Raw genomic sequence first — 25,838 nt, 5'->3', positions numbered from 1 at the left:
TAAACTTTATAGTCATATATATATTCTGAATGGTCTCTGAATAAAGCATCTGCTGCTATGAGAGTTGTATTCACTCCTTGCTATTTCGGGATAATTTTATCAAGCCCACAGCTGGGTATTTGGAAGTTATGATTATAAGCTGTTTAATATTGAATACAATGGTTGTTGACAAATAGTGTCACGAGATAATATCTTGGCCAAGACCAACAAACAGCTACTTCTTGTAAATTGATTAAGTACATTTTAAAAAATTATTCTTTCACAAGATGTGGGCATCGTTGGCTGGTCCAACATTTATTACCCATCCCTAATTGCCGCTGAGAAGGTGATAGTGAACTCAAGTGATCTGAGATGGCACCAAATAAGATAGTTCTTTGGGGGCGGTTGCAGGGGCGCGGTGGTGGTGTTGTTAGTTGTGCAGACTATGTGTTTGGAGAATCTTATAGATAAATATACATTTTTGTATCTCTCAGTTAACAATTCTTGTATTCTTATTTTTTTCTTCTAAAACCTCAGCTTTGGAACATTTCCTTGGATAAGGTCCAAGCTTCACAGCTAAAGGCGGACAAACACACTCACTGCGATGCTTCATCGTAATTTTGCTCACCCTGTGGATGGTGTCATTATGCAGCCTCCTTTCTCAGGTGACGCCTTGCAGGTACAGCCACGCTCAGGAGTATCATGGTTCATGCCAAAGTTGTGGCCCAGTTCGTGGGCCATTGTTACTGCTGCTCCAAGAGGATTGTCTGAATGATCCTGGTAAAATTACAGAATAACATTTGTAAACATTTCAAGGGTTGCTCTTCAGAAACAATATAATTCAGCTGAAAAAGTCCAAAAATTTAATAAAATCATAATAATGAGGATGATTATATTGTCAATTTCAATATGAATCAGTAAATGAATACATGAGTACCTTTCTACCAAAAGACTCTAGTTAGACTACATCTACATTCATTTGCTGTTGTCCTAAAGGCATAGGAACTATGAGTAAGTCATTCAGTGTCTTGTGCCTGTTCACTATTCAATGAGATCTTGACTGATCTGAATCCAAATTCTATCAACCTTCTCTTAATACCCTTGGCGAACAAAAATCTATCAATCTTAGACATAAATATAGCTTTGAATGTTTTTTTCTGAGGTAGAGAGTTCCATACTTCATTCATACCAGCAAAAATTTCTTCATCTACTTTATCAAAAACCAAAAAATCTTAATCAAACTGTCTATTTTCCATTTATATCCAAGAGAATACAAGCCTTGTTTATGCAATAAACCTCATTATAACCTCATAGCCCTGGTAGAATTATAATGAATCTGTAACTGCACTCCTTCCAAGCACAATATACCTTTTCTATGGTGCAGTGTCTAAATGTGGCTTAACTAGAGCTTTGTACAGCTGTAACAAAACTTCTTATCCTGTGTATTTTAACTGTCTCATTATAAAACCTATAATTTAGTGATCTATGCATTTTCGTGGACCCCTAAACCTCTTTGAACTGCCACGGTTCCTAGCTTTTCACTATTCAATAATACTTTGATCGATCCCTTCTGTTGGAAGATGCTGTTGGTTGGTCTCATGAAGGGCTTCAGAACCTTGTATAGTTTAACAGTAAATATTTATAAACAATTGTAACTGTATACATCTGTACAGTAACAGGTCTAAGCTGGAGGCTGTTTACACATGTCTCTGTCCAGTACAAGATTGTCCTCAAGACTTGGGTTATGTTTCTCTTTGCATCACAGTGTGGGTGGTATTGTGTCCAGTCCCATGTAAACCCTTTCTATGCAAGACCTTTACACTATACCTCTTTGGTCCAAAATTGCCTTACACTCATTCCACAGACAACAGTTTTTCCCACTCACTTCATCTATCACTGTCCTCTTTGTAATTTAATATATGTGTCCCTCTATTGTGTTTTCTAAGTCTTTAATAAATAAAATGAACAGCTGAGGCCTCAGTACAGAATCTTAGTCATTTCCTTCCAATTTGCACACATACTCATTATCCTTACTCTCTGTCATCTACCAGGCCAATAATTTGCCTTTAATTTCCCAACTAGTAACTTTAGCTGCCAGTCTTGCATGTGGAATGTTATTGAATGCCTTCCAGAAGTCCATAAAAACGATATTCATCAACATTTTCCTCCTTGCTACTTTAGTCCTCTCTCTCTCTCGTCAGATATCATGCCCTATGACGGTATTAGCAACTGTGGAACTCCATGTTAATCTTGTTCTGGAGGTGTAGATCAGCCTCATCGGTGGCACCTTCATCCTGTTTGCAAGGCTCTTTTCTTTGTCTGTCTCAATTTCTTTTATCATCAATCTTTCCATTGGGATCAGACTTTCTAAATCAGGATTTCTTGTGAGGTGCCCAAGAAATTCCAACTCTCTTTCTGATCTTGGTCAGCAGAGTTCTTTTTGGTTTCAGATTTTTCAAGCACATCTTCCTTGGTCATGTGATTTGTCCAAGACATCTTCAAAGGCCACCATATTGCAGCCTCCATTCTTCCCTGCATTGTTTCATTTACCTTCCAGCACTTGTTCCCTTATGTCAAAACTGGTGTGATGTAGCATTCCAGGATTTTCACCTTTGTTTACTTTGCACTTTGGTTACTTTTTACCTTTTGGTTCCTGAAGTAACTGCTGGTCAAAAAATCAATTGGGTTTGCTAGGCATGACTTTCCCTTACACATGTTGGCTCTCCCTAATAAGTTCATATTTCAAGTGCTTCTCCCCTCTGCTCCTAATTATACATTTTAATAATTTTCTTCCAACATATTAGACTAACCAGTCTATAATTTACTGTTTGTTCCACCTCACCTTGTTACAATGACAAAGTTACACGTACAACTTTCCAAACTTGAATTGAGAGCAGTTTAGAAAATTATGGTTAAAATGCATGAAATTCGTTCATCTATTTCCTTCAAAATGCTAGGCTGGAAACCATCGGAGTCCCACGCATGATTCAGCTGAACGCAGATGCTGAGCCTTACAGGCCATCAATGGAGGTGATAATTCTGGAACAGCAACAGAAAATGTGTGAGATGCTGGCAGATGTACCACACTGCCTGCTTGGAGAGGGATTGGAGGAGTCCGTCTCGAGCAATGGCATGATTCCTCAGCCCTTCATGACAATGTCTTCAGTCAATGGAAGTGTAACCACCTTTATGGAGCATCAGAGTTCAGATGGTTTCCACACTCGAAATGATATCTTAAACAGGATTGATGAAAACCTCGTATTTGCCATTTAGCGTCCAACTGATTTGCAGCAAAGTGCTTTCCACTCATTACTAGCAGGAGAGTGCAGGTGGACAAAGAGAAGGAAGATGGAGAAATAGAAGTGGGTATTCTGATTAAAACACTTCCATCTGTCACTCATTGTCCCCTCTTCAGTCACATGGTCGAAAGCTTCAAGTTTCCAGGTGTTCAGTTCACCAACAACCTGTCCTGGTCCCTCCATGCTGACGCTGCAGTTACGAAAGCCCACCAACACCTTTACTTTCTCAGGAAGCTAAGGAGATTTGGCATGTCAGCTACGACAGTCACCAATTTTTACAGATGCACCATAGAAAGCATCCTTTCCAGATGTATCACAGCTTGGTATGGCTCCTGCTCTGACCAAGACCGCAAGAAAGTACAAAGAGTTGTGAACGTAACCCAGTCCATCATGCAAACCAGCCTCCCATCTATTGACTCCCTCTACACTTCTAGCTGCCTCGGGAAAGCAGCCAGCATTATCAAGGACCCCACTTATCCCAGACATACTCTCTTCTACCTTCATCCATTGGGAAAAAGATACAAAAGTCTGAAATCACATACCAACAGACACAAGCACAGCTTCTCTGCCTCCATCAGACTTTTGAATGGTCCTATCACATATTAAGCTGATCTTTCTCTTCACCCTACCTGCAACTGCAACACTATATTCTGCACCCTCTCCTTTCCTTTTCCTCCATGTACGCTATGAATAGTATGTTTTGTCCCTGTAGCTCGCAAGAAACCAAACCTGTCACTGTCATAATAAATCAATCAATCAACATGCTGCCTTTTGTCCTGAGAATGAAATCTGACATACACAGATGCATGAGAGGCAACCCAAATCCAGAACTCAAGAGGATGTTAACCAAGGGCACCTCAGCATTCAAAGCAGGAAAAGGAGTAGCCTGTCTTTACCTTTGCTGAAACTGAGGGTTTATACCATGTAGGAATAGCAGAAAAGAGAGTGAAAATTTGTAGTTGTATAAAAGTACCTAATGGATATGTACCGAACGCCAAAATCTTGCTGGCGTTTATACCAGCTGGACCTTATGGTCCTGCCAATGGCGCACCCTCACCATGGGTTTCCCATGGGCTTGGGATGAATTCAACGGGAAACCCTGTTGACAATGGCAAGAAGACCATAACATTCCACCACCAGTGGGCAGCGCATTGCCTCCTGCCTCCGTGAAACATGCCACAGAGATGGAGAAAAATCCCACCCATAATGTTAGATTAAATTTTCATTCAATTTTTCATTCATAGAGAAGTTATTTTCTCGATATTCCCATTTTTACCTGCTGCCTTGCAAGTGACCTTCTCACTTGTGATGAACGGTAAAATAAGACTTCAAGTTGAACAATTGGTTTCCCTGACAGGGAGTGAGTGCTTTGCTGATTGCAGGACTGCTTTGCACTGAGGATAGAATGTCAATGTATTTATAGTATGGTTACCAGATGGGTGCACTGGTTGAATCTAAATAAGCTATGCCAGAATTAAGCCATCCCAGACAGCAATGTGAACTACTGCTGCTGTCCTGGTCACATTGGCCCAAATCTTCTGATCATCGGATCCCCAGAGACTAGGTGTACCCTGTCAAGGTGCACTACAGGATCCTGTGGAAGTCTTGGTATAATGGCCGGTATTTTACAACCTCGATTGGGCGAGGCTCATAAAATCCTGTCCGAGGCCAATTCCAGAGAATTCTGTTCTGCTCGGGGCGGGCGTGGTGGTAAAATTCCAGCCAATGAATCCATGAGAATTCTTCAGATATTTTGAACATCTGATGGGCAATTTCCCTGCTCCTTGGGACCCTCTGATATGGCCTCTGACTCTGAGATAGAGTCGGTGGGCAGGATTTTACAGCCTCCCTTGTCCCAAAACTGTAAAATCCTGCCTGATATCAATGGACTTTCCCGTTGTCTGCCATTTGCCTGCTCTGATTCCCATGGCAAGCGGGACGGTAGGATTCTGGCTAGAGTCGTTGACTGTTCTGACTTACTCCCTAAGTCAGGAAACATTACACAGAAAAATCCTGGTCTAACTCCTTGATATCTGTACAACAGATATCCCTATTGTTGCTGTTGTTGTTATTACTGCTGTAGTGCTCATCTGAGGTCCAAGGTAAATCTACAAAAATGATATCCGTGTTGAACTGATGTCTGATTGATGAAAGTGGCAGTCAGACACACAAAACTCCAACAAAAACAGAAAACATCGGCTCTGTTTCTCTCTCCACAGATGCTGCCAGACCTGCTGAGATTTTCTAGCATTTTTTGTATTTGTTTCAGATTCCAGAGAAATTCACTTTTAATACAAAATTCCAAAGCATTGGAAATGACCTCCAAAGTAAGAAAAGCACACACTCCGAATAAGTTGTTTGGGCAAAAGTCTTTTCTCTGGGCAAGGGAGCAGGTGTGAGGTCTCGGTACTTAAAACATTTTTATGTCTTTCATTTGCCACTGCCAATTCTCACTCTCCTTTAACTTTCCCTCCACTGGCAAGTACCATGAAGTGCATCATAAGGCAAGTATCACAAAGCTCAGGAGTACCATACACACAAGGTTAAGAGCGAAACCTCCAGTTAAAAAAGCAGCTAACTACCCCTAGATATATTCAAATTGGTAACACACTTTCTCTGAAAGGGATTTCTCACGCTGCTGAATGCATTGGAAATAAAAGCAGAAATTCAAGTTGGATTCCCAACACGCTGACAATCTGCCCATTCGCGTAGTTAGGTTCAATCTCTCCCCAATGTAATTGTTCAACAAGTCTGTAATTCTCTTATTTTAATTTCCAGTGCGCATTTTTAAAATTATCCCTGACACCCTTTCTCTTCTAATACAACTGAAAATCTTTTGAGTTCACTTTGATATCCCTTGTGTCACTTTTGTATTTCCTATTTGCTGCTCTTACTGTCCTTCAGTCTTGTTTCATTGTTTTTATAGCTGGCCCAGTTCCCTAGATCGACACTATTGCACACAGATTTTACCTCCTTTCCTTTAGCTTCATGTTATCTCTCACCTCTTTTGTCAATCATTGGGAAACAACTGCTACATTTAAGCAATAGTGAAGATAATCTTCTGCTCAGACAGAATGTTGGAAAGCACTAGAAGTGATTCACACTGGATTAAGGGATAAAACTTTATGAAATTGTGCTCAAGGCAGGAAATCTTGTCCACTGAGTTCACACATGTGTAAGAATTACCTCAAAATGACATCTGGTTTCTGAGGAACAGATTTTGAAAAAGAAAATTGCTTTTGTTGCCATTCTCAATGGACTAAGTCTAAATAAGCTCAGTGGACAACTTTATACCTGTTGCTAGATTAGCTTTGTGGCATTTGGCCAGTAAATATACAAACTCTGAATTGAGGGAATAGTTGCTCACCATTGATATGTTCTCATTCAGAAGCTCCTGCATTACAAATCAGGAATAACAAAGAACAACCCGGCACAAGAAACAGGCCCTTCGGCCCAACGAATATTGCTGAATGCTAAAAATGCTGAATTTATATGATATGGAGATACCGGCGTTGGACTGAGGTGGGCACAGTATGAAGGAGCAGTGCTCCGAAAGCTCGTGATTCCAAATAAACCTGTTGAACTTCAACCTGGCGTTGTGAGGCTTCTTACTGAATTTAGTGTGACTGGTGAACTACTTTTGTGCTTGGATTGGGGGAGGTGGATTGAAAAGGAAGGGGAAAATAGAGGTCCCAAAAATCAACTCTTGCCACAAGTGCCCTGAAGGGAGCAGTAACTGGACCTTACTCACCCCTTGTACAGAAATGGATTTATGGGCATTCATTCTGGGTCTTGGGCATGGCCTCATTTCATTGGTGGATAATGTTGCCTTGATTTCTGCCCAGTATTTTTCAACTCCCTTTGATTTGCAACCTTTTCACTTACTGTTCCCTTTTCTTCATAATTCTTTGAGTGCAATCTTCTGCTCTCAGCCTTGGAGATGGGAAAGGTATATAATTAGGTAGGGTGGTGGAGTATCTGGACTCTGTTGCCTTCCCACTGCCACCAGAATTAAATCCTGAGTGGGAAGGACCATAGACGACCTTCCTGACCTGTCATCTATTGAGGTTCTTAAATGTCCAATTAATGACCACTTCAGGGCCTCAGTCCACGGCCACATGGTTTAAAGCTAGTAGCTGGCAGCTAAAACCATGTGGCAGCTAGTCACCACTGGTATAGGGTCCCTCGATCAAAAACACTCAATACCTGATCAAGGGACTGGACATTGGGAAGGGGGGAGTGTCTCCTGGGAGTCAACTTGTGGCCAGACACCTTGCATCCTTCTCTCTGTGACTCCCACGTGAGTGACTCCGCCTACAACGCCCCCCCCACCCCCCAACCGTGAGGGGCAAAAGTCCCACATGGCTCTCATTAATCCATCCTGCACTGCTTTACAGTGGCAGGGCTGGTCAGGCTGGCTCCACGTCAACTTTGTTTCTGGGAAGGAGTGCCGTCTGCCCCCTGGTATTATTCTGCCCTCGATATATATTAATCTCAATTTTGAATATACTCAAAGTCTGAGGCTGGAATTCTCCAATTTTGAGACTAAGTGCCGTGGTGGGGGCGGGAATGTTGAATAGTTCCTGTTGCAGAGGCTGGCGGGAAAACAAGTCAAATCATCCTGCTCCAGCCTCATTTCACAGTAACTTCATTGCAGTGTTAATGTAAGCCTACTTGTGACCAATGAATAAGCTTCAATTATGCACCTGGGAGCTTCATCCATATTCCGTGATGGAGCAGACCTGAATGGTGCATAGTCACCATCGTGTCTGGGCGCCAAATTGAAAAAGCTCTCAACATCACTGGCAAACTATTGAAAAAAGATGGACCTGCTGAAAATGAAAATAGATCTCTGGAAACACTCTGAAGCTGGGAGCTGGGCCTCTTGACAAAGAAGATGGTTCTCAGGAGCTTTCTAAAACTGGAAAATGAAGCCTTCTCCGGGACACCTAATGTGAAAGGTCCACTTGAAGCTGCTCTCCTGACCCACTGTTGTGATGTTTCAGGATCCAGGGCCATGGGTGGCCTCCAATCTGAACTTTAGAAGCAGCCCTAGGCATTGTTCAGCTGAGTCTCAATATATACATGCCGCATTGTTCTGACTATGTTTGCTGCTGGCCTGTTTTCCCTCCAGCATCGCAGAGAATCTGTCATGGGGGGTGGGGTCAGGCCATCATCTGCATCCTACAAATGAGGTTGACAACAGCTTCTAGTGGGTTTGCTGACCCACCATGGAAAATCCCACTGGAAATTCACCCCAACGTGAAAATAATTCCTGGACCTTCCCTATCTTCTGTTCCCACACCCGCCATCTAACCAATCGGCAGGGCTTGGGAGAATTCAGCCCTAAGCCTCCCCTGTCCTCCGAGTAGAGAATTCCAAAGTTCCACCATCCTCTAAGAGAACAAATTCCTCCTCATTTCAGTCATTTCTGGTCTACCTGATATTCTGAAGCTTCTGTGTTCTAGAACCACCCCCCAACTTGGGAAAACATTCTTCCTGCACCTACCTTGTGAAATCCTTTAAGAATTTTTGATCCTTCAATGAAATCACCTCTCATTCTTCTAAACTCTAGAGAATGCAGGCACAATCTCTTCAATCTCTTCTCATAGGACAATTCCACTATTCCAGACGCCAGTCTGCCAAACTTTTGTTGCACTCCCTCTATGGTAAGAACATCCTTCCTTAAGTAAGGAGACGAAAACTATGCACAATTCTCCAGGTGTGGTCTCACCAAAGTTCGATACAACTGCAGTAAGACTTTCTTATTCCTGTACTCAAATCCTCTTACAATAAAGGCCAACATACCATTTGCCTTCCTAATTGTACTTCAGCCTTCAGTGGCTTCTGAACAAGGACACCCAGGTTCCTTTAGATCAACACTTCCCAATCTCTCATCTTTTAAGAAATATTCTGCATTTTTGGTTTTCCTACCAAAGTCGATAACTTGACCTACTGACATCGTAATCTGTCTGCAATGTTCTTTTTCACTGAATCTGTCTAAATTTCTTTGAAGCCTCTTTGCATCCTCCTCATAATTCACATTCCCACCTAGTTTTGCATCACCAGCAATCTTAGAAATATGACCATTGATCCCCAAATTCACGTCACTGACATAGTGTGGAATTTTAGCAAAATTTGTCAGAGGGTCAGGTTCAGACTCAATAGTTGGAATTTTACTGGCATGCCCACCCGAGACTCATAAGATCACACCAGAAGCCAATGGAGAATGCTGTTCTGTGAGCCTCGCCCACCCTGATTTTGAGGTGGGCGCGCTGGTAAAATCAGGACCAGTCTCTCCCCAGCTGAGTATTCAAGCTATATCTTTTGGCACTCAGTGCACAGAAAATTGGGGGGAGGGGGAAGAGGGGAAGGGCAAGCTTTGTACCACCATTCTGGTAGGGTGGGGCCTGATAGAGTCAACAAGGCCAACCACAGAGATCGGGGCACCCTTTGAAGATGGCATTTCAATCTGTGCAAAAAATAAACCACCCCCCCCCCCCCGCCTGCCCAAGACATGGAGGACTCCTCTACATGCAATCTCCCCCCTTCCCTCACCACAGAAGTATTAGCTGTACTCTTGCCCACTTCCGCCACCCACCCCACAGAACTATCAAGGGCACATCACTCCCTCCCTTGACACACATAAGGGGCACTCGCACCCCCCATGGAGCTCCCCAGAGGGCCCACCCCAGCACTGCCAACTGGGCACTGCCCTGGGCACAGGTTGGCACTGCCAGGTTGTCACATCTAGAGAAGTATCAATCTGTACCAGGGAAGGTTGCCAACTCATGTTGGGCAACGTTAGGAGGCTGTGCTGGGGTATGTTCCTCTCCCCCAGGGGCTATGCTTACCACAGCACTCCCAGAGGGTTCCCCTCGACCGATGTCCTTTTTGTAAACTTTGCCGATGTGACGTCATGTAGGTGAGATATGAATATTCAGTGGTAGTTGGGGGATCATGTGGCTAGGATGCCCTTTAATGATGTTTCAGCTTATTAAATTATATTGAAATGAGGTTCCTGCCCTTTCTGGGAGGAACCACATTATGTTACTGGCGAGGGGCAGAGAAAATTGGGGAACGAGATCTCGCTGGTGAGAATCTGGCTTCCCGATTCTTGCAGGATTTTGGGCCTGCTTCACCGTTTACACTGATGGTGAACACGGGCTCAAAATCATTCCAATAGCTTGTGAGCAGCTGGTCTCTATCACTGATCCTTGAGGTATCCCACCAGCCACAGCCTGTCAATCTAAGAATGACCTGTTCATTCCCACTCTCTTTTCTGTCCGTTAATCAATTCTCAATCAATGCCAGTATAATTATCCGCAATTCTACCTGCTCTAATTCTGCTTACTACCCTCCTGTGTGGGATCTCATCAAAAGGCTTCTGAAAAACCAAATACACCACATCCACAGATACTGCTTATCTATCCTGGCAGGTACAGCCTCGAACAACATGAACAGGTTTGCCAAAAATGATTTCCCCTTCATAAATCCATGTTGAATCTGCCCAATCCTACCATTATTTCTAAGCGCCCAGTTATCATATCCTTCATAATAGATTGTAGCATTTTCCTTACTACTAACAGTCTGTAGTTCTCTGTTATCTTTCTACCTAGGGTTACATTTGGTACCTTCCAATCTGCAGGAACCATTCCAGAAGTCTACAGAATTTTGGAAGATGACCACCAATACATCCATTACTACACCCAGCTCTTTCAACACTCTGCGATGCAGATCATCAGGTCCAAGAATTTATCCATTTCAAATCCTATTCATTTCTCAGATTATGAGGATGAATTTCATAGAATCCCTACAGTACAGAAGGAGGCCATTTGGCCCATCAAATCCGTAGCGACCACAATCCCACCCAGGCCCTATCCCTGTAACCCCTAGTTAATCCCCCTGACAATAAGGGGCAATTTAGCATGGCCAATCCACCTAATCTGCACATCTTTGGACTGTGGAAGGAAACTGGAGCACCCGGAGGAAATTGACAGATATGGGGAGAATGTGCAAACACCACACAGGCAGGGAGCCAAGCCGGGAATTGAACCCAGATCCCTGGTGCTGTGAAGCAGCAGTGCTAACCGCTGTACCACCCATTTCCTTCAGGGTTGGCTGAATCTCCTGTCATGGGTTCAGCGAAAGATTAGCAGAAGAGCCAGAGAAGTGACACAGCCATTTATGTTGATCTCTGACTGCAGATACAGACAAGATTGGGAGGCTCTCTGTGGAAAGTCTGTGCAAATATTGGGATTGACGCCACTTTCCAACCGGGTGTTGCAAGGATTTTGTACAGGCAGCAAATGTGTCATGTTGAAGGCAATTAATCTGCACTAGGGAGCAGAACTTTAAAAAATCAGGTTATATTTTATTTCATGCTGGTTGTATATTTTAGTTCATGTTTCTGCTATGATCTTTCTCTATTTATTAATGATGGCTCTAATCCTTTAGAATAAAGTAACCAGTCTAATAAAGTCAGTTTAAAAATGCATGTTTTTTAAAAACACAGAAATTGAGAAAAGTCATGAATATGGCACAGTGCTTAGCACATTGCCTCACAGCGGCCTCGGGTCACTGTCTGTGTGGAATTTGTACAATCTCCCAATGTCTGTATGGGTTCCATCTGGGTGCTCCCGTATCCTCCCACAGTCCAAAGATAGTCAGATTAGGTTGATTGGCTACGCTAAGTTCTCCCTTGTGTCAGGAAGATTAGCAGGGTAAATGTGTAGGGTTATGGGGATAGGGTCTGAGTGGGATTGTTGTTGGTGCAGGCTTGATGGGCCAATGGCCTCTTTCTCACTGTAGGGATTCTATGATGGATGTGCTTTGGTGAGTCTGCAGTGGTACCAGAGTGTGCCAAATATGTCATTGTCGATTTTAAAGTACAGTTTACATCTCGGTTAGTCTTCAGAATGAGAGGAAGAAATGTTTTATTAAATTATTAATAAACATCTGTAGCAAGTTCAAAAAGTGTACTTGGAATATGCTCTTGATAAACTGAAGCCAATGGTTTCCAGTGTGTATAAGAAGAGTCTCCCTGCTAAACTTTTCTTGCCAAAACATTCCCTCTCCTGAAGTTTCGACCCATGCTGGGATCTGGCTTCAATAGCCAAAACCCACAAATGCGTATTTTCTAATAGCGGAGATCACTGCAATAGCAATCAGAAGTGGAACTCCAGGGGTCCTGTCCCTTCAGATATTCTCCCCAGTGCCTGAAAATGCTCACTCATGTTGGGGCATTGTTCCAGAGGCTTTGGCTGCCCCAGTCTCTCACCCTGAGTGGATACGCTTTGTGGCTGCAAGCGGGATATCATACCCAGGGAATCACTTACATTGAGCCTGATCCTACACTTAACTCTACAAACATGCTCACTCACACAAAATATAAAGATCACTGAAAAGCAATCAGGAACCTTGGCTGATTTCCCTCTGCCCTATTCCAAGATGCTGAGGCCAACTTTAGTACTCTTGCTGCTAACTCAGCTGAAATGACCTAATCTGGCATAGTTTACTCTCCAATTGTTTTCAGTCAGCCGAGGAAGAATTTATTGTTAATCTTCACAATTATGTCAAGTGATTAAAGTCTAAAACCTATCATGAAGAGCATTTTACGAGTAATGAGACCAGCATGGATTGACTAGCTACTGACATATATTTATAATGGTAGGCAGATTTACACAAGTATGGATGGATATTTTTTAACAAGTATTCATTAAAAAGACAAAAAGAATAACTGAAATCTAAAAACCTGGAGGTTGAGATCTTACCAGCTTACCTTTCAAGAGAGCATAGCTAGTTTGTTGGGAATTATCTCAGAGGAGGTTTAGGAGGTTGGAGATTCATTCTCTTTGCCAGTCATTAGCATACTGTCCATTTCTATCTTACTGTCTGATTTCGAAGAGGAGTCACATTGGACTTAAAATGTTAACTCTGTTTCTCTCTTCACAGATGCTGGCAGATTTGCTGACTTTTTCCAGCATTTTCTATTTTTATTTCGAGGTTTCCAGCATCCATCGCGTTTTGCCTTTAATTTATTTTGACAGTCTTGTGTCGAAGGAGTGAATAAAGAAAAATAGCAGCAATGAAATACATGGGAAGGGTAGGGGAACTCGGGACTCCAAGGAAGACAGAGTTGGGGGCTACTGCCAAAGTAAAGGTTTCAAAATTCTCAAATCTGACTCCAACCCACCCACTTCCCATTTTAACTGAGATGAATGGTGGGTTAGGGTCGGGTTGGAGGGCTGGGAGGAAGAGTCAGATGACCAACTCCCTCAAGGAGTGGGCCAATCACTAAGTGTTTCAGGGAGGTTAAGTTATTTTACCAGGTTTTTGATTTTTTAAAGTTTTAACTTTCAAATTTATTTATTCATGTCACAAGTAGGCTTACATTAACACTGCAATGAAGCTACTGTGAAAATCCCCATCCGCCACATTCCACCATCTGTTCAGGTACACTGAGGGAGAATTTAGCATGGCCAATCCACCTAACCAGCACATCCTTCATGGGTTTCCAGAGGCTTTTTGAGTCTCATGGTATTAAAGGAGAAAGGGAAGGCTAATCCGGGAGTTATGGACATTTACATCACTGCTTTAGGGCTGTGTTGATCAGGAATGCTTTCCCAAACCCAACAAGCTTACCATGATTGAAAAACAAACAATCTACATGATGTCACAGTGCCCTGCAATCTCCAACTCACCTCTCCCCAGTGAAGCCTGATGCGCCCCTCTTCCCACCCTACCTCCCAACATGTCCGACCTCCCAGGGATGTCTGAACCCACCAGGGGACCCCCCATGTTCCCACCCATTCCGCAGCAGTGTCTGACACATTACCAATGTCCGACCATCCAGCTACTTCCAATCCCCACAAGCCGTCCTTCCCCCACTCACCCCCACCGGTCCTCCTGAGATGTCCAATCAATAACTAACGTGAAACAGGGTGATCGATCCCTTTAAATAGTGCTGGTGGGGGCGGGGGGGAACATGCTGAGCGCATGTTTGACTGTGTGAGATTAGGAAAGGGTGCCAGGTGGAGTATTGAGGTTGAAAGTGGCACTACTGGAGTCCAATCAGCGTCACGTGTTAACGGATTTCACAATCTGCCAGCTTTAAATCATTTCATCACACACCAGTGCCTGCATCAACAACTTCATCAACATGGTATTACACGTGGACTCCATTTTGAACCTGAACTGCACTCTTAGTCCTCTGAGTGCTCCAGTTTCCTCCCAGAGTCCGAAAGACATGCTGGTTAGGTGCACTGGCCATGCTAAATTTTCCTTCAGTGTCCCCGAACAGGAGTCTGAGTGTGGTGACTGGAGAATTTTCACGGTAACTTCATTGCAGTATTACTGTAAGTCTACTTGTGACACTAATAAACAAATAAATATCAGGCACCGTGCAACACAATTTTGCAGCCTTACTCTCGAGTGCGCTATGTTTCCTGGGTGACTCAATTCTATTTGGATTCTTTTATTTTACTATTTAGTAGCACAATGTTCATCCTTCGTTTGCTAATGATACTTCTCATGTTAATTGTGATTCCCCTTGAATGTTTTGTTTTGCAAGTTGCAGAGCAAACTAAAAATTAATGTCACAGCAGAATATTTAGACAGTTTTGAAACCACTTTCTCCTGTAACCTTGCCCAATAGAATTAATCAACTGCCATGATTCACAGCATTAAGTGAGAGAAGAAAAACATATTTTAGCGTTTCCCCGCGGTTATTTACGAGTTGCCATAACTGTTATCATTGAAACAATATTTGGCAACTTGCAATCAAGCTGCAAGAAAACTTCATCTTGTTTTTGTTGGAAAGACTTAAGGCCACAACACTGCTTGATATTTGTCAGTTCATAAAGAAAGAACTTGCACTTATATAGCACCTTTGATGTCCTCAGAAAGTCACAAAGATTTCTGCAAACAATTGACTGCTTTTCAACTGTGGTTATTATTGCGATGGCAGCAAATCTGCATGTTGGGTCCCACAGACCGCAATGAAATAAATGACTGAATAATCAGTTTTTGGTGATGGTTAAGGGGAAAATGCTAGTCAGTTTGTTAGGAAAACTCTCCTACTCTTCTTTGAACAGCACTGTGGGATCTTTTACATTTATCTGTATAGGTCGATAGGGCCTCTGATGGACGGCACCTCTGACAATTTAGCACCCTATGAGTACAGCATTGAAATATCAGTTTAGATTATTTGTTCAAATCATTAGCTAGGTCTTAATCTCACTACCTCTGAATTAGAGGTGAGCGCGCCAAGTAGCATGGAGGGAGACACTGCAGACATGAAACAACAAAGCTTTGTTCATTTCTATTTGATTGGGAAGGAATTGTTATTCTGTTACACCGTCACCAACCCAGCACTCCCACTGCACCCCACCACCCAAAGCATTTCTGAATTCAGAGGCAAAATGGCATCTCAAACATTTGGAGATCAGTAGGGCTACAGATAATGGTTCTTCCCAAAACCTTTCTAGCTTAACTTCAGGGTTGGAGAAATTAGTATACCTATCTGGTCCATCTACGTTCACCACAGAAGTCTGCACGCAATGAGGAGATGTGTGCCTCTATCACCTAAGGATACAAATATGATAAACCCAAATGCACACTTATCCTGTCATGATATGGAAATAGGGATTTTGTTGGTTTTTGGCCAGGTGTTGAGTGGAAGATGGGCTGGGAAACCATTGCACCAGGCCTTAACCAATCAGCATTTTCCAAAAAAGTAAACACATTCACCCAATTTTGCGTGAGCACATTTAAGTTGTGCAACATTGTTAAGGGTGCTATAATGCAACACAATTTCCATCATATATTACATGATATATTCCTCACATCTTTGCTGTTATGGATTACAAGATGGGAACTTAGACCCTTAAAGTGAAAGCCTAATCTTTTACGAGGTTGCAATCAATCACTGCGTGATCAATTACACTCTGCAATCCTGTGATTTTTGCACCTAACCAGCATGTCTTTCAGACTGTGGGGGGAAACTGGTGTGCCCAGAGGAAACCCACGCAGACACGGGGAGAACGCGCAAACTCCACACAGACAATGACCCAAGATGCGAATTGAACCCGGGTTTCTGGCGCTGTGAAGCAGCAGTGCTAACCACTGTGCCACCTTGCTGCCCCCAATAAATTCTAATAAATTGGAAAACCAATCTTGAAGACCATTGTGATGAATGTTTACAGACAGCATAGACTTTATATCCACATCACACTTTCAATCTATCACAGGCATAAACATAACAAATGCACTATATATTGTGTTAATTGACAGTTCATTTGGAGTTGTGACGGAAATGCTTCAGCTAATGTTCACTAACAACTTGACCTTTCCCCTAGAATCCTGTAGCACCTAATTGAAGTGAATTGGAGTTGCCAGTGAAGAGTTATACAATCAGCACTGTATCACTTTATGACTAGACTACGCAAACATGCATACACATAGCTTCACCTACAGTCACCGAACTGATGGTTAAATTCCCACGCCAGGGAAGAACTGACTGGACTTGAACTAAAACTAATTTTTAAAAAATAAATAGCTCCGAAGTGGCCCAACAATAATACTAGTGCAGTTGTTGCAAAGCCAAAGCATCGTGAGACTACTTCCTTGAAATGGCCTCAGAGGGCTTACAGGAACTGGATATACTATCGATTGAGCAACTTCATTCCTTAGCTATGCTGCAGTTTTCGTGTTGATCAAACATAGAAATCCTTTCGCAATCACACAAAATTGTAGTTTAATCATACTGCACCTTGGCTTTTAATTTAGCATCAAACTAATAAATTGGTATTGAACGAATCATTCAGGAGAAGACTGCACATTTTATATCCTTTCAGCAAAGTAAATAATTTGACCCCTCTTCTGTAATTCAGTTCAATACAATTCTCTGATGGTTTTTATGATTTATATGCAAACGGTAACAATTATTTTAATTATTATTACATAATTTATAATTCTAAAGTGAAAACTAAAAAAATGGCTCAATTCCAGAATAAACAAAAGTTGATGCATTGTTACTTACAAAGAGAAATGGCAAAAAAAAGGACCTGATTCAAGCTTTTAAAAGTTTTAATTTGACTTCTTCGAGGAAATCTGTTGATACTGAAATAATTGGCTTCAGAATCATGTCAGCTTATTTTTGGACAATTAGAGGATTTGAAAACAAACAAGTTATAGCAAAAGGAAGTTGAAAATATGCGGGTTATACAATATTGTTTTAATGAACTTATTGTATAAACAGTACTTTGGACACTAGTTCTTTAAATTTTGCATTATAAATGTAATGTACTTCTTTAGGAAGCCTGGCCACCAACAACGAAAAAAACTACAGGGGAGAGGGGGAAAAGAAATATAACTTGCCTTGTGGTGCCAGATAAACAATTCCCAGAATATTGTGAAGTGGAACATGGCATTCTGCTGTGCAGTGACCTTATCAAAATATCTTTTTAAATAGGCAGCTTTCCCTATATATCCCAGAAGTCAAGCATCCCATTCCTGGACTGCACACAAATCGACTTACCATGAAAGGACTCAAAAGGAAGAATTGTGAAATTCCTTAAGTGAGAGCACATGCATAGAATGTTTTAACGGTGGATCGTTTTTGCTTGGAAAAAAATATAAGAACGTGATTCAGGCTTTTAAAAGTTTTAATTTGACTCCTTAAGTGGAATCTGTTGATATTTAAATAATTAGCTTCAGAATCATGTCAGATCATTTTTGAACAATTAGTGGATTTGAAAACAAATGAGTAAAGCCAAAGAAAGTCAAAAACATGTGGGCTATAAGATATTAAATACAGAATAACAGCAAGCAATAACTCCACTGGTAAATCTGGGATTCTGAAAGATGTTTTAAGGTGAATATCTGTACTGTCAGCGAAAACACAACACTATCAATGGTGTCAACATCAATGATTCAAGATCAAAGATAATAACCACCTCTCAAACCAATTAAATAATGTTCCCTTACTCACACTGTCAGAAAACTATCCTCACCTCCTCCTGCAACCGGATATTTGCATTTCCAACACAAGATATCCTCCCCAGCTAAAACTGCAAATTAGTACCAAGTTATTTGGCATTTTGTGCTACAAGACATGTTCCCAGCAGAAACTGTACTGAAACTGATCACATTCATATCACTCAGACTGTCCACAATCAAGAGAGAAATGACTTAGAATCAGTAATTGGACTCGGGTCTCAGAAATGAAGAAAATGAGTTAACATTCAATATTTGTTTTTAAGGGTTAATGAGTCTGACAGAAATTAGTAAATTCCAGTTCAGACCATTCACCGGTTCTCTGATCGTTACTCACCATAACAATCCCTCCTGACTGTTCTGCTGTGCACATACTCATTATTGGTGCCATTCCAATGGTTGTTCCCTGGAAGTACACCCCACTGCAAATAGATAACAAAGAGACTTTGTCATAATCTGTAGTCAAACAATCTGGTTAACTAACTTTCCTCATTATTTTTGTAATTTCTATATTTTCAGTAACAGCAGATTAGTAGCTACTAGATTAATAGCAGGGCTGAGACTGAGATTGAAATTTGGGCCTACTGGTAGGATGTTGACTGTTTGACAACTAACTTTTGATCCCACAATTGCAGAAACAAAATATGACAGTTATTGGTCAATCAATCATGAAGAAAATCATTTCAGTTTCACAATACTGGTTATTATACCACTTAATTCTTCCCTTTTTCGCTTGTCCTAAAGATTATAAATTGTGGAGCATTAGTCATCAGCTCAGAAATATCTTCCTGAAATGGCCATTATGAACAAGGACAGACAGTTATCAGCTGACAAGAGAGACAAAACTGAAGGAAGTACCGCAACATAAGACATGATTGGAGGTGATACCTCTGATCACCAATCAACCACTTGTAAAAATGGTTTAGAGCCATCAACATGGGTGTAAGAAATACACCAGATTCCTAGGTAACAGGTATTAAGATATGCTGGGCATGGCATCCCATCTTAAAGTTTATTGATAAAAACCTTTCCTATTAATTACATTGAGGGGTGTTGCTGATTAATTGATATACTTAGTCCGGCTCAATGCTGATTACTTCTAATAAATTTGATATGTAGCTATATTCTGATTCCAATGTATTATTTGGAATTCTATCATATAGCAATTTATTACAATATTGAAGGAAAATTAAACAAACCATAAAACCATAGAACATTACAGCACAGAAACAGGCCTTTTGGCCCTTCTTGTCTATGCTGAACCATTTTTCTGCCTAGTCTCACTGACCTGCATATCCCTCCACACCCCTCTCATCCATGTACCTGTCCAAGTTTTTCTTAAATGTTAAAAGTGAGCCTGCATTTACCACTTCATCTGGCAGCTCATTCCACACTCCCACCACTCTCTGTGTGAAGAAGCCCACACTAATATTCTCTTTAAACTTTTCCCCCTTCATCTTTAACCCATGTCCTTTAGTTTTTTCTACCCGAGCCTCAGTGGAAAAAGCCTGCTTGCATTCACGCTATCTATACCCAACATAATCTTATACGCCTCTATCAAATCTCCCCTCATTGTTTTATGCTCCAGGGAATAAAGTCCTAACCTATTCAACCTTTTTCTGTAACTCAGTTTCTCAAGTCCCAGCAACATCTTTGCAAACCACCATGGAAGGCTTCTGCAGAAAATGCAGATTTATGGGATTGGGGGTAATCTAGGTAATTGGATCAGGAATTGGCTAGCAGATAGGAGACAGAGGGTGGTGGTTGATGGTAAGTATTCGTCATGGAGTTCAGTTACGAGTGGTGTGCCTCAGGGATCTGTTTTGGGGCCACTGCTGTTTGTAATTTTTATTAATGATCTGGATGAGGGTATAGTTGGGTGGATTAGTAAATTTGCTGATGACACCAAAGTCGGAGGCGTGGTAGATAGTGAGGAAGGGTGTCATAGTTTGCAGAGAGACTTGGATAGGTTGCAGAGCTGGGCCGAGAGGTGGCGGATGGAGTTTAATACGGAGAAGTGTGAGGTAATTCACTTTGGCAGGAATAACAGATGTGTAGAGTATAGGGCTAATGGGAGGACTCTGAATAGTGTGGATGAACAGAGGGATCTAGGTGTATGTGTACATAGATCCCTGAAAGTTGGGAATCAAGTAGATAAGGTTGCTAAGAAGGCATACGGTGTCTTGGCGTTTATCGGTAGGGGGATTGAATTAGGAGTCGCAGCGTCATGTTGCAACTGTACACAACTCTGGTGCGGCCGCACTTGGAGTATTATGTGCAGTTCTGGTCCCCACATTATAGGAAGGATGTGGAGGCTTTGGAGAGGGTGCAGAGGAGGTTTACCAGGATGTTGCCTGGTATGGAGGGGAGGTCCTATGAGGAGAGACTGAGGGATTTGGGGTTGTTTTCGTTAGAAAGAAGGCGGCTAAGAGGGGATCTTATTGAAACATATAAGATGATTAGAGGTTTAGATAGGGTGGACAGTGATAGCCTTTTTCCTCAGATGGAGAAAGCTAGCATGAGGGGGCATGGCTTTAAATTAAGGGGGGGTGGTTATAGGACGGATGTCAGGGGTAGGTTCTTTACCCAGAAGGTGGTGAGGGATAGGAATGCCCTGCCTGCTGCAGTTGTAAATGCGCCTAGTTTGGGGGCGTTTAAGAGATCCGTGGATAGGTTTATGGATGGAAAGGGATTGGTTTAGGTTAGAAGGTCATTGTTTTTTAACTGGTCGGCGCAACGTCATGGGCCGAAGGGCCTGTTCTGCGCTGTAATGTTCTATGTTCTCTGCACTCCTTCAGTCTTATTAATATCCTTCCTGTAATTAGGTGACCAAAACTGCACACAATACTTTAAATTCGGCCTCATCAATGTCTTATACAACCTCACCATAACATGTGGGATTTTTCTCCTTACAGCAAAGGTTATGGAGAGATTGAACAGAGATGTTCAAAATTATGAGAAATTCGAGAGAATAAATATGAATGAACATTTTTGCTGACCACTTGTAAGAAGGGCGATAACCAAAAGGTTGCAGATTTGAGATAATAGTAAAAGAACCAAAGCAGAGATCTGGAGGTTTTTTTAATGCCGTGAGTTAGTATGATTTGGAATATGCTGTCTGAGAGGGTATTGGAAACAGATTCAATAGTAAGTTTCAAAATGGAACTAGATACACACTTGAAAAGGAAATATTTGCAAAGCTATGAGGAAACAGTAGAGGAGTGGGATTATTACCTCGTTCAAAGAGATGGCAAAGGCACAATAATGGTTTTCTTAGGTGCTGTATGATTCAAGCTTAGCTCAGTTGGCTGGACAGCTGGTACAGAGTGATGCCAACAGCATGGGTTCAATTCCCGTTATGGTTGAGGTTATTCATGAGGCCCTGCCTTCTCAGCCTTGCCCCTTGCCTGAGGTATGGTGATCCTCAGGTTAAATCACCATCAGTCAGCTCTCCCCCTGAAAGAGCAGGGCAGCCTATGGTTACCTGGGACAATGGCGACTTTATGTGATTCTACATTTAATGCCTGAATCTCTCTCAATAGTCTGAGTTTGATACCAATATTTTGATACTTTAGGTTGGGAAAGGATTTGTCAGCTTATTCAAATCACTTGAAAACAAGCTGAAAGATAACATTTTAGGTGGATCGGCCACGCTAATTTCTCCTTAGTATCAGGGGGACTAGCTAAAGTAAACGCATGGGGGTTATCGGTATAGGGCCTGGTGGGATTGTGGTCAGTGCAGACTTGATGGGGCGAGTGGCCTCCTTCTGCACTGTAGGCATTCTATGGATCTATGATTTTACAGTGACTTCCATCAACTGCCAACTGAATTGTTTTAGTCCAGAGAGATGGCTAGCCAGTCATAAGAACATAAGAAATAGGAGCAGGAGTAGGTCATCTAGCCCTTCGAGCCTGCCCCGCCATTCAATAAGATCATGGCTGATCTGAAGTGGATCAGTTCCACTTTCCCGTTTTCTCCCCATAACCCTTAATTCCCTTGTCTGTCAAAAACCTATCTACCCGTGACTTAAATATATTTAGCGAGGTAGCCTCCACCACTTCAACGGGCAGAGATTTCCAGAGATTCACCACCCCTTGAGTGAAGAAGTTCCTCCTCAACTCCGTTCTAAACTGCTCCCCCCCTTATCTTGAGGCTGTGCCCTCTAGTCCTGCTGTCCTTTCTGAGCGGGAAGAATCTCTCTACCTCTACCCTATCCATCCCTTTCATTATCTTATACGTCTCTATAAGATCCTCCCTCATCCTTCTGGGTACAGACCCAGTCTATTTAGTCTCTCTTCAGCTTTGCTTATTATAGAAAGTAAAAAGAAATCCAGCTTTTGCATTCGGTGTGATTTTAACATTGGTAGTATCCTGTTTTAGAAGCCCCGGTATAGAGTGAGGAAGTGATACCTTCTTCACTCGAATTTTAAATTGTTTCTGCTCTTAACAAAACAAAGAACCAGTAAAATGAGTTTTGGAAATTTTTCATGTCAGCTTGAAATCTTTGATAACTGTTCTATTCCTTGCTAATTCTAATTAATAATAGAAGTACATAATCTGGACTGGGACTCCAATGCAATTCTGGGGGAATGCTGCACTGTTTTTCAGGCCATGAATTAAATTAAGGTTTTGCTTTTCACTTTCAGGCGGACGTCAATGAGCCTAAGCGAAGAAGAACATGCACGTTTAATGCAGTAAACATCCGTAGTATTTGGATATATTTATTTAATGAAGATTTTCAATTAATGCACTTTCTTTCCCTCATTCCGCATTTTAGACTGGCTGTCAGGTACAGAGCAGGAAAGAGCTTCTTAGAGCTTCACCACATGGAAACATGCCCAGTTTTTACCACTAAGCCAGTCCCAGTTGCACACATTTAGCCCATATCCCTTGATACCCATCTTCCCCATGTAACTGTTTAAATGCTTTTTAAAAGACAAACTTGTGCCTGCCTCTTCTATTATCTCTGGCAGCTCATTCGAGACACTCACCATCCTCTGAGTGAAAAAAAATGCCCCTCTGGACCCTTTTGTATCTCTCCTCTCTCACCTTAAACCTATGCCCTCTGTTTTAGGCTCCCTGCCTTTGGGAAAAGATGTTGACTATTTATCTATGCCTCTCATTATTTTATAGACCGCTATAAGGTCACCCCCAAGTTTCCTACACTCCAGGGAAAACAGTCTTTGCAAAGGGAGAATGATCATGCTGTTATCTGCTGACCACAGATAAATCCAAAAGTTATTTGCTTTTTCCTTTTTTTTTAAAGACTTCCAGCAACAGTAAGTTAACTTTCTAAAATTTAATAGAATACATCGTTGCAATGTTAACATCCACTTTTTTTCAGGAAGACACACTCGGAGGTTGTACGGCTGGAGGACAGCACTTGGAGTGAGGACAGCACTTGGACTGCATGTGCACACAATGAAATTTGTTGGCTGCACTCCTCAAAGCTGTAATAAGAAACAGCAATGTTCCATACGCACAGTTAAGAGTGCTGGCTTTCAATTGTGAGAATTGTTCATGAGTATATTTCACATCCAGGACTTTTTCCATGTGGAGCCAGATCTAACGATATAGGGTCTGAGATGTCATTCATGAGTTAGTGGGTCACAGAATAATTATAAGCATTGATACCTTGACAGGCCCATCTGAGTAACAAATGGTGCAGAGATTTTAATGATTGGAACATTTTTCACAGGAATCAATATGGTAGGATAATTGTCCAATGAGTTGCTTTATGTAAATGATTTAAGTCCCAGCAGAATTTTCTCATCCTGCCCACGGCGGGAATCATAGCGGGCAGGGTGACCATCATGGGACCATAAGACATAGGAGTGGAATTAGGCCACTTGGCCCACTGAGTCTGCTCTGCCATTCAATCATAGCTGATTTTTTTCTCATCCCCATTCTGCTGCCTTTTCCCCATTAATCAAGAACTTATCTACTTCTGTCTTAAAGACACTCAATGACCTGGCTTCCACAGCTCTCTGCGGCAAAGAGTTCCACAGATTCACCACTCTCTGGCTGAAGAAATTCCTCCTCATTTCAGTTTTAAAGGAAGTTGTGTCCTTTGATTCTAGTTTTTCCTACTGAAGAAACTAGAATCCTCTCCACATCCTCGCTATCCAGGCCTTGGAGTATCCTGTAAGTTTCAATAAGGTCCCCTTTCATCCCTCTAAACTCCACCATGGAAAGGTCTGTTGACCTCGGGTGAGATTTTCCAATCTTGGGACGTGCACAGCTGAAAAATCGTGCCCGACTGTAACTTGTGAAGAACAAGTATAATGTTAATTTGACAATTATTCTTTGCTTTACAATTCCTGATTTGAAAAGGCAAGTTGACCAGATTGTTGCAGCAAGAGGCTGGGGATACTCTGTGACACATGACATCTAGATTAAGAACTGGGAGTGGGAACCAGTTTTAGATCCGTCTCCACGTACATGGAATGGTTCATCCTTACTTGCTCAATATTTGTTGGAAGCCGCTACCTGTGGTTCAAAGATGATTGTAAAAGGGAAATCTTCCTGCACACTCACCCTTCCCAAATGCTCGTCAGGAATACTGCACCTGCCAAGTCCAAGGATCACTGGGGTTTCTACCCTCCCTCCTCCCCCCCCACTGCCCCCGGCCCACCCCCGACCATTTACATTACTTGAGAACGTACACAGAGCCTACCATTACCAAAGGGGCCAGAAGTAAAGGAACAGATGCAGACCTCCATTGACAGCAGAAGTGAATCTGCCCTTAGAATCTGTTGGGTGATGACAGAAATTGTGACCATTCAGGATCCCAGTGGGTCTGGTGGTTATTAATGAAGAAGGCTTATCTTAATCATTTTAAGTTGAATATGCATAGGTGAGGTGGTGCTGCAGAGACTAATGGGCTGCTGGTCCTCTGATTGGCTAGCAGCCCCTAGAGGCAGGATTTTCATCTTCCAAGGCCCTTGCACCATCAAAGGCAGGCTGTTAACTGTCCAAATTAAATTTAAACATGTGGGAAATGGTTCTGACTGGGTAACCACCAGCTTTCTGTCTGATGGATGGGGCCACCCTTAAAAACATTAAAGTGATGAGGGTCCCCCCTCCCTACACCTTGAGACAGCAGTGAGGCTGCCAGGATAATCTACCAATGGTAGTGTAATGAGGCCCTTGAATGACCATCAATTGACTAATTAAAGACTACAATTGGCCTCTGGGTGAGCAGGTCATCTTTGACTTTACCCATCCTGGCTCGATTGGGGTGGCGAATCAGGCAGGGGAAGGGCCCTCCATGCAATTCTTTCCCTACCAATTATACACCACCCTTCCACCACATTCCCACCCCACACCCATCTCCTTACCCATTCCTGGAGGGAAATTCGAATTCGACCTGTTGTGGGCTTGGGAAACGTTATTCTGGTGACAAACTATCACTGACAAATTGGGATCGGAGTTACTGAGTTATATCCTTTGTAATTTCTGGGGTAATTTAGCCTTACATTTTTTCTAGAAGAAAAGGGCCTGTGAATTTGTAGCCATTTTTGTTTCATTTTCTGGCATGATGGACAGAAAAAGTTAACGAC

General features: G+C 42.2%; 1 protein-coding gene across 4 annotated transcripts in view; it reads right to left on the bottom strand.

Annotated features, from left to right (window-relative positions):
• Positions 1 to 25,838, bottom strand: part of adam12b (ADAM metallopeptidase domain 12b) — a 337,966-nt gene that overhangs the window by 66,817 nt on the left and 245,311 nt on the right. For all 4 annotated transcript variants that reach the window (XM_080205642.1, XM_080205643.1, XM_080205644.1 and 1 more), the window contains 2 exons: positions 18,613 to 18,697; positions 608 to 756 (listed from right to left, as the gene is read on the bottom strand). In XM_080205642.1, coding sequence (XP_080061768.1) covers positions 608 to 756; positions 18,613 to 18,697 — 234 coding nt within the window. The remainder of the gene's footprint in view (positions 1 to 607; positions 757 to 18,612; positions 18,698 to 25,838) is intronic.

The sequence above is a fragment of the Carcharhinus amblyrhynchos genome, chromosome 17 (assembly GCF_965287045.1).
Source record: "Carcharhinus amblyrhynchos chromosome 17, sCarAmb.v2.hapA, whole genome shotgun sequence".
In the NCBI taxonomy this organism is placed as follows: Eukaryota; Metazoa; Chordata; class Chondrichthyes; order Carcharhiniformes; family Carcharhinidae; genus Carcharhinus; species Carcharhinus amblyrhynchos.
This window is presented reverse-complemented; position numbering and strand designations above follow the sequence as displayed.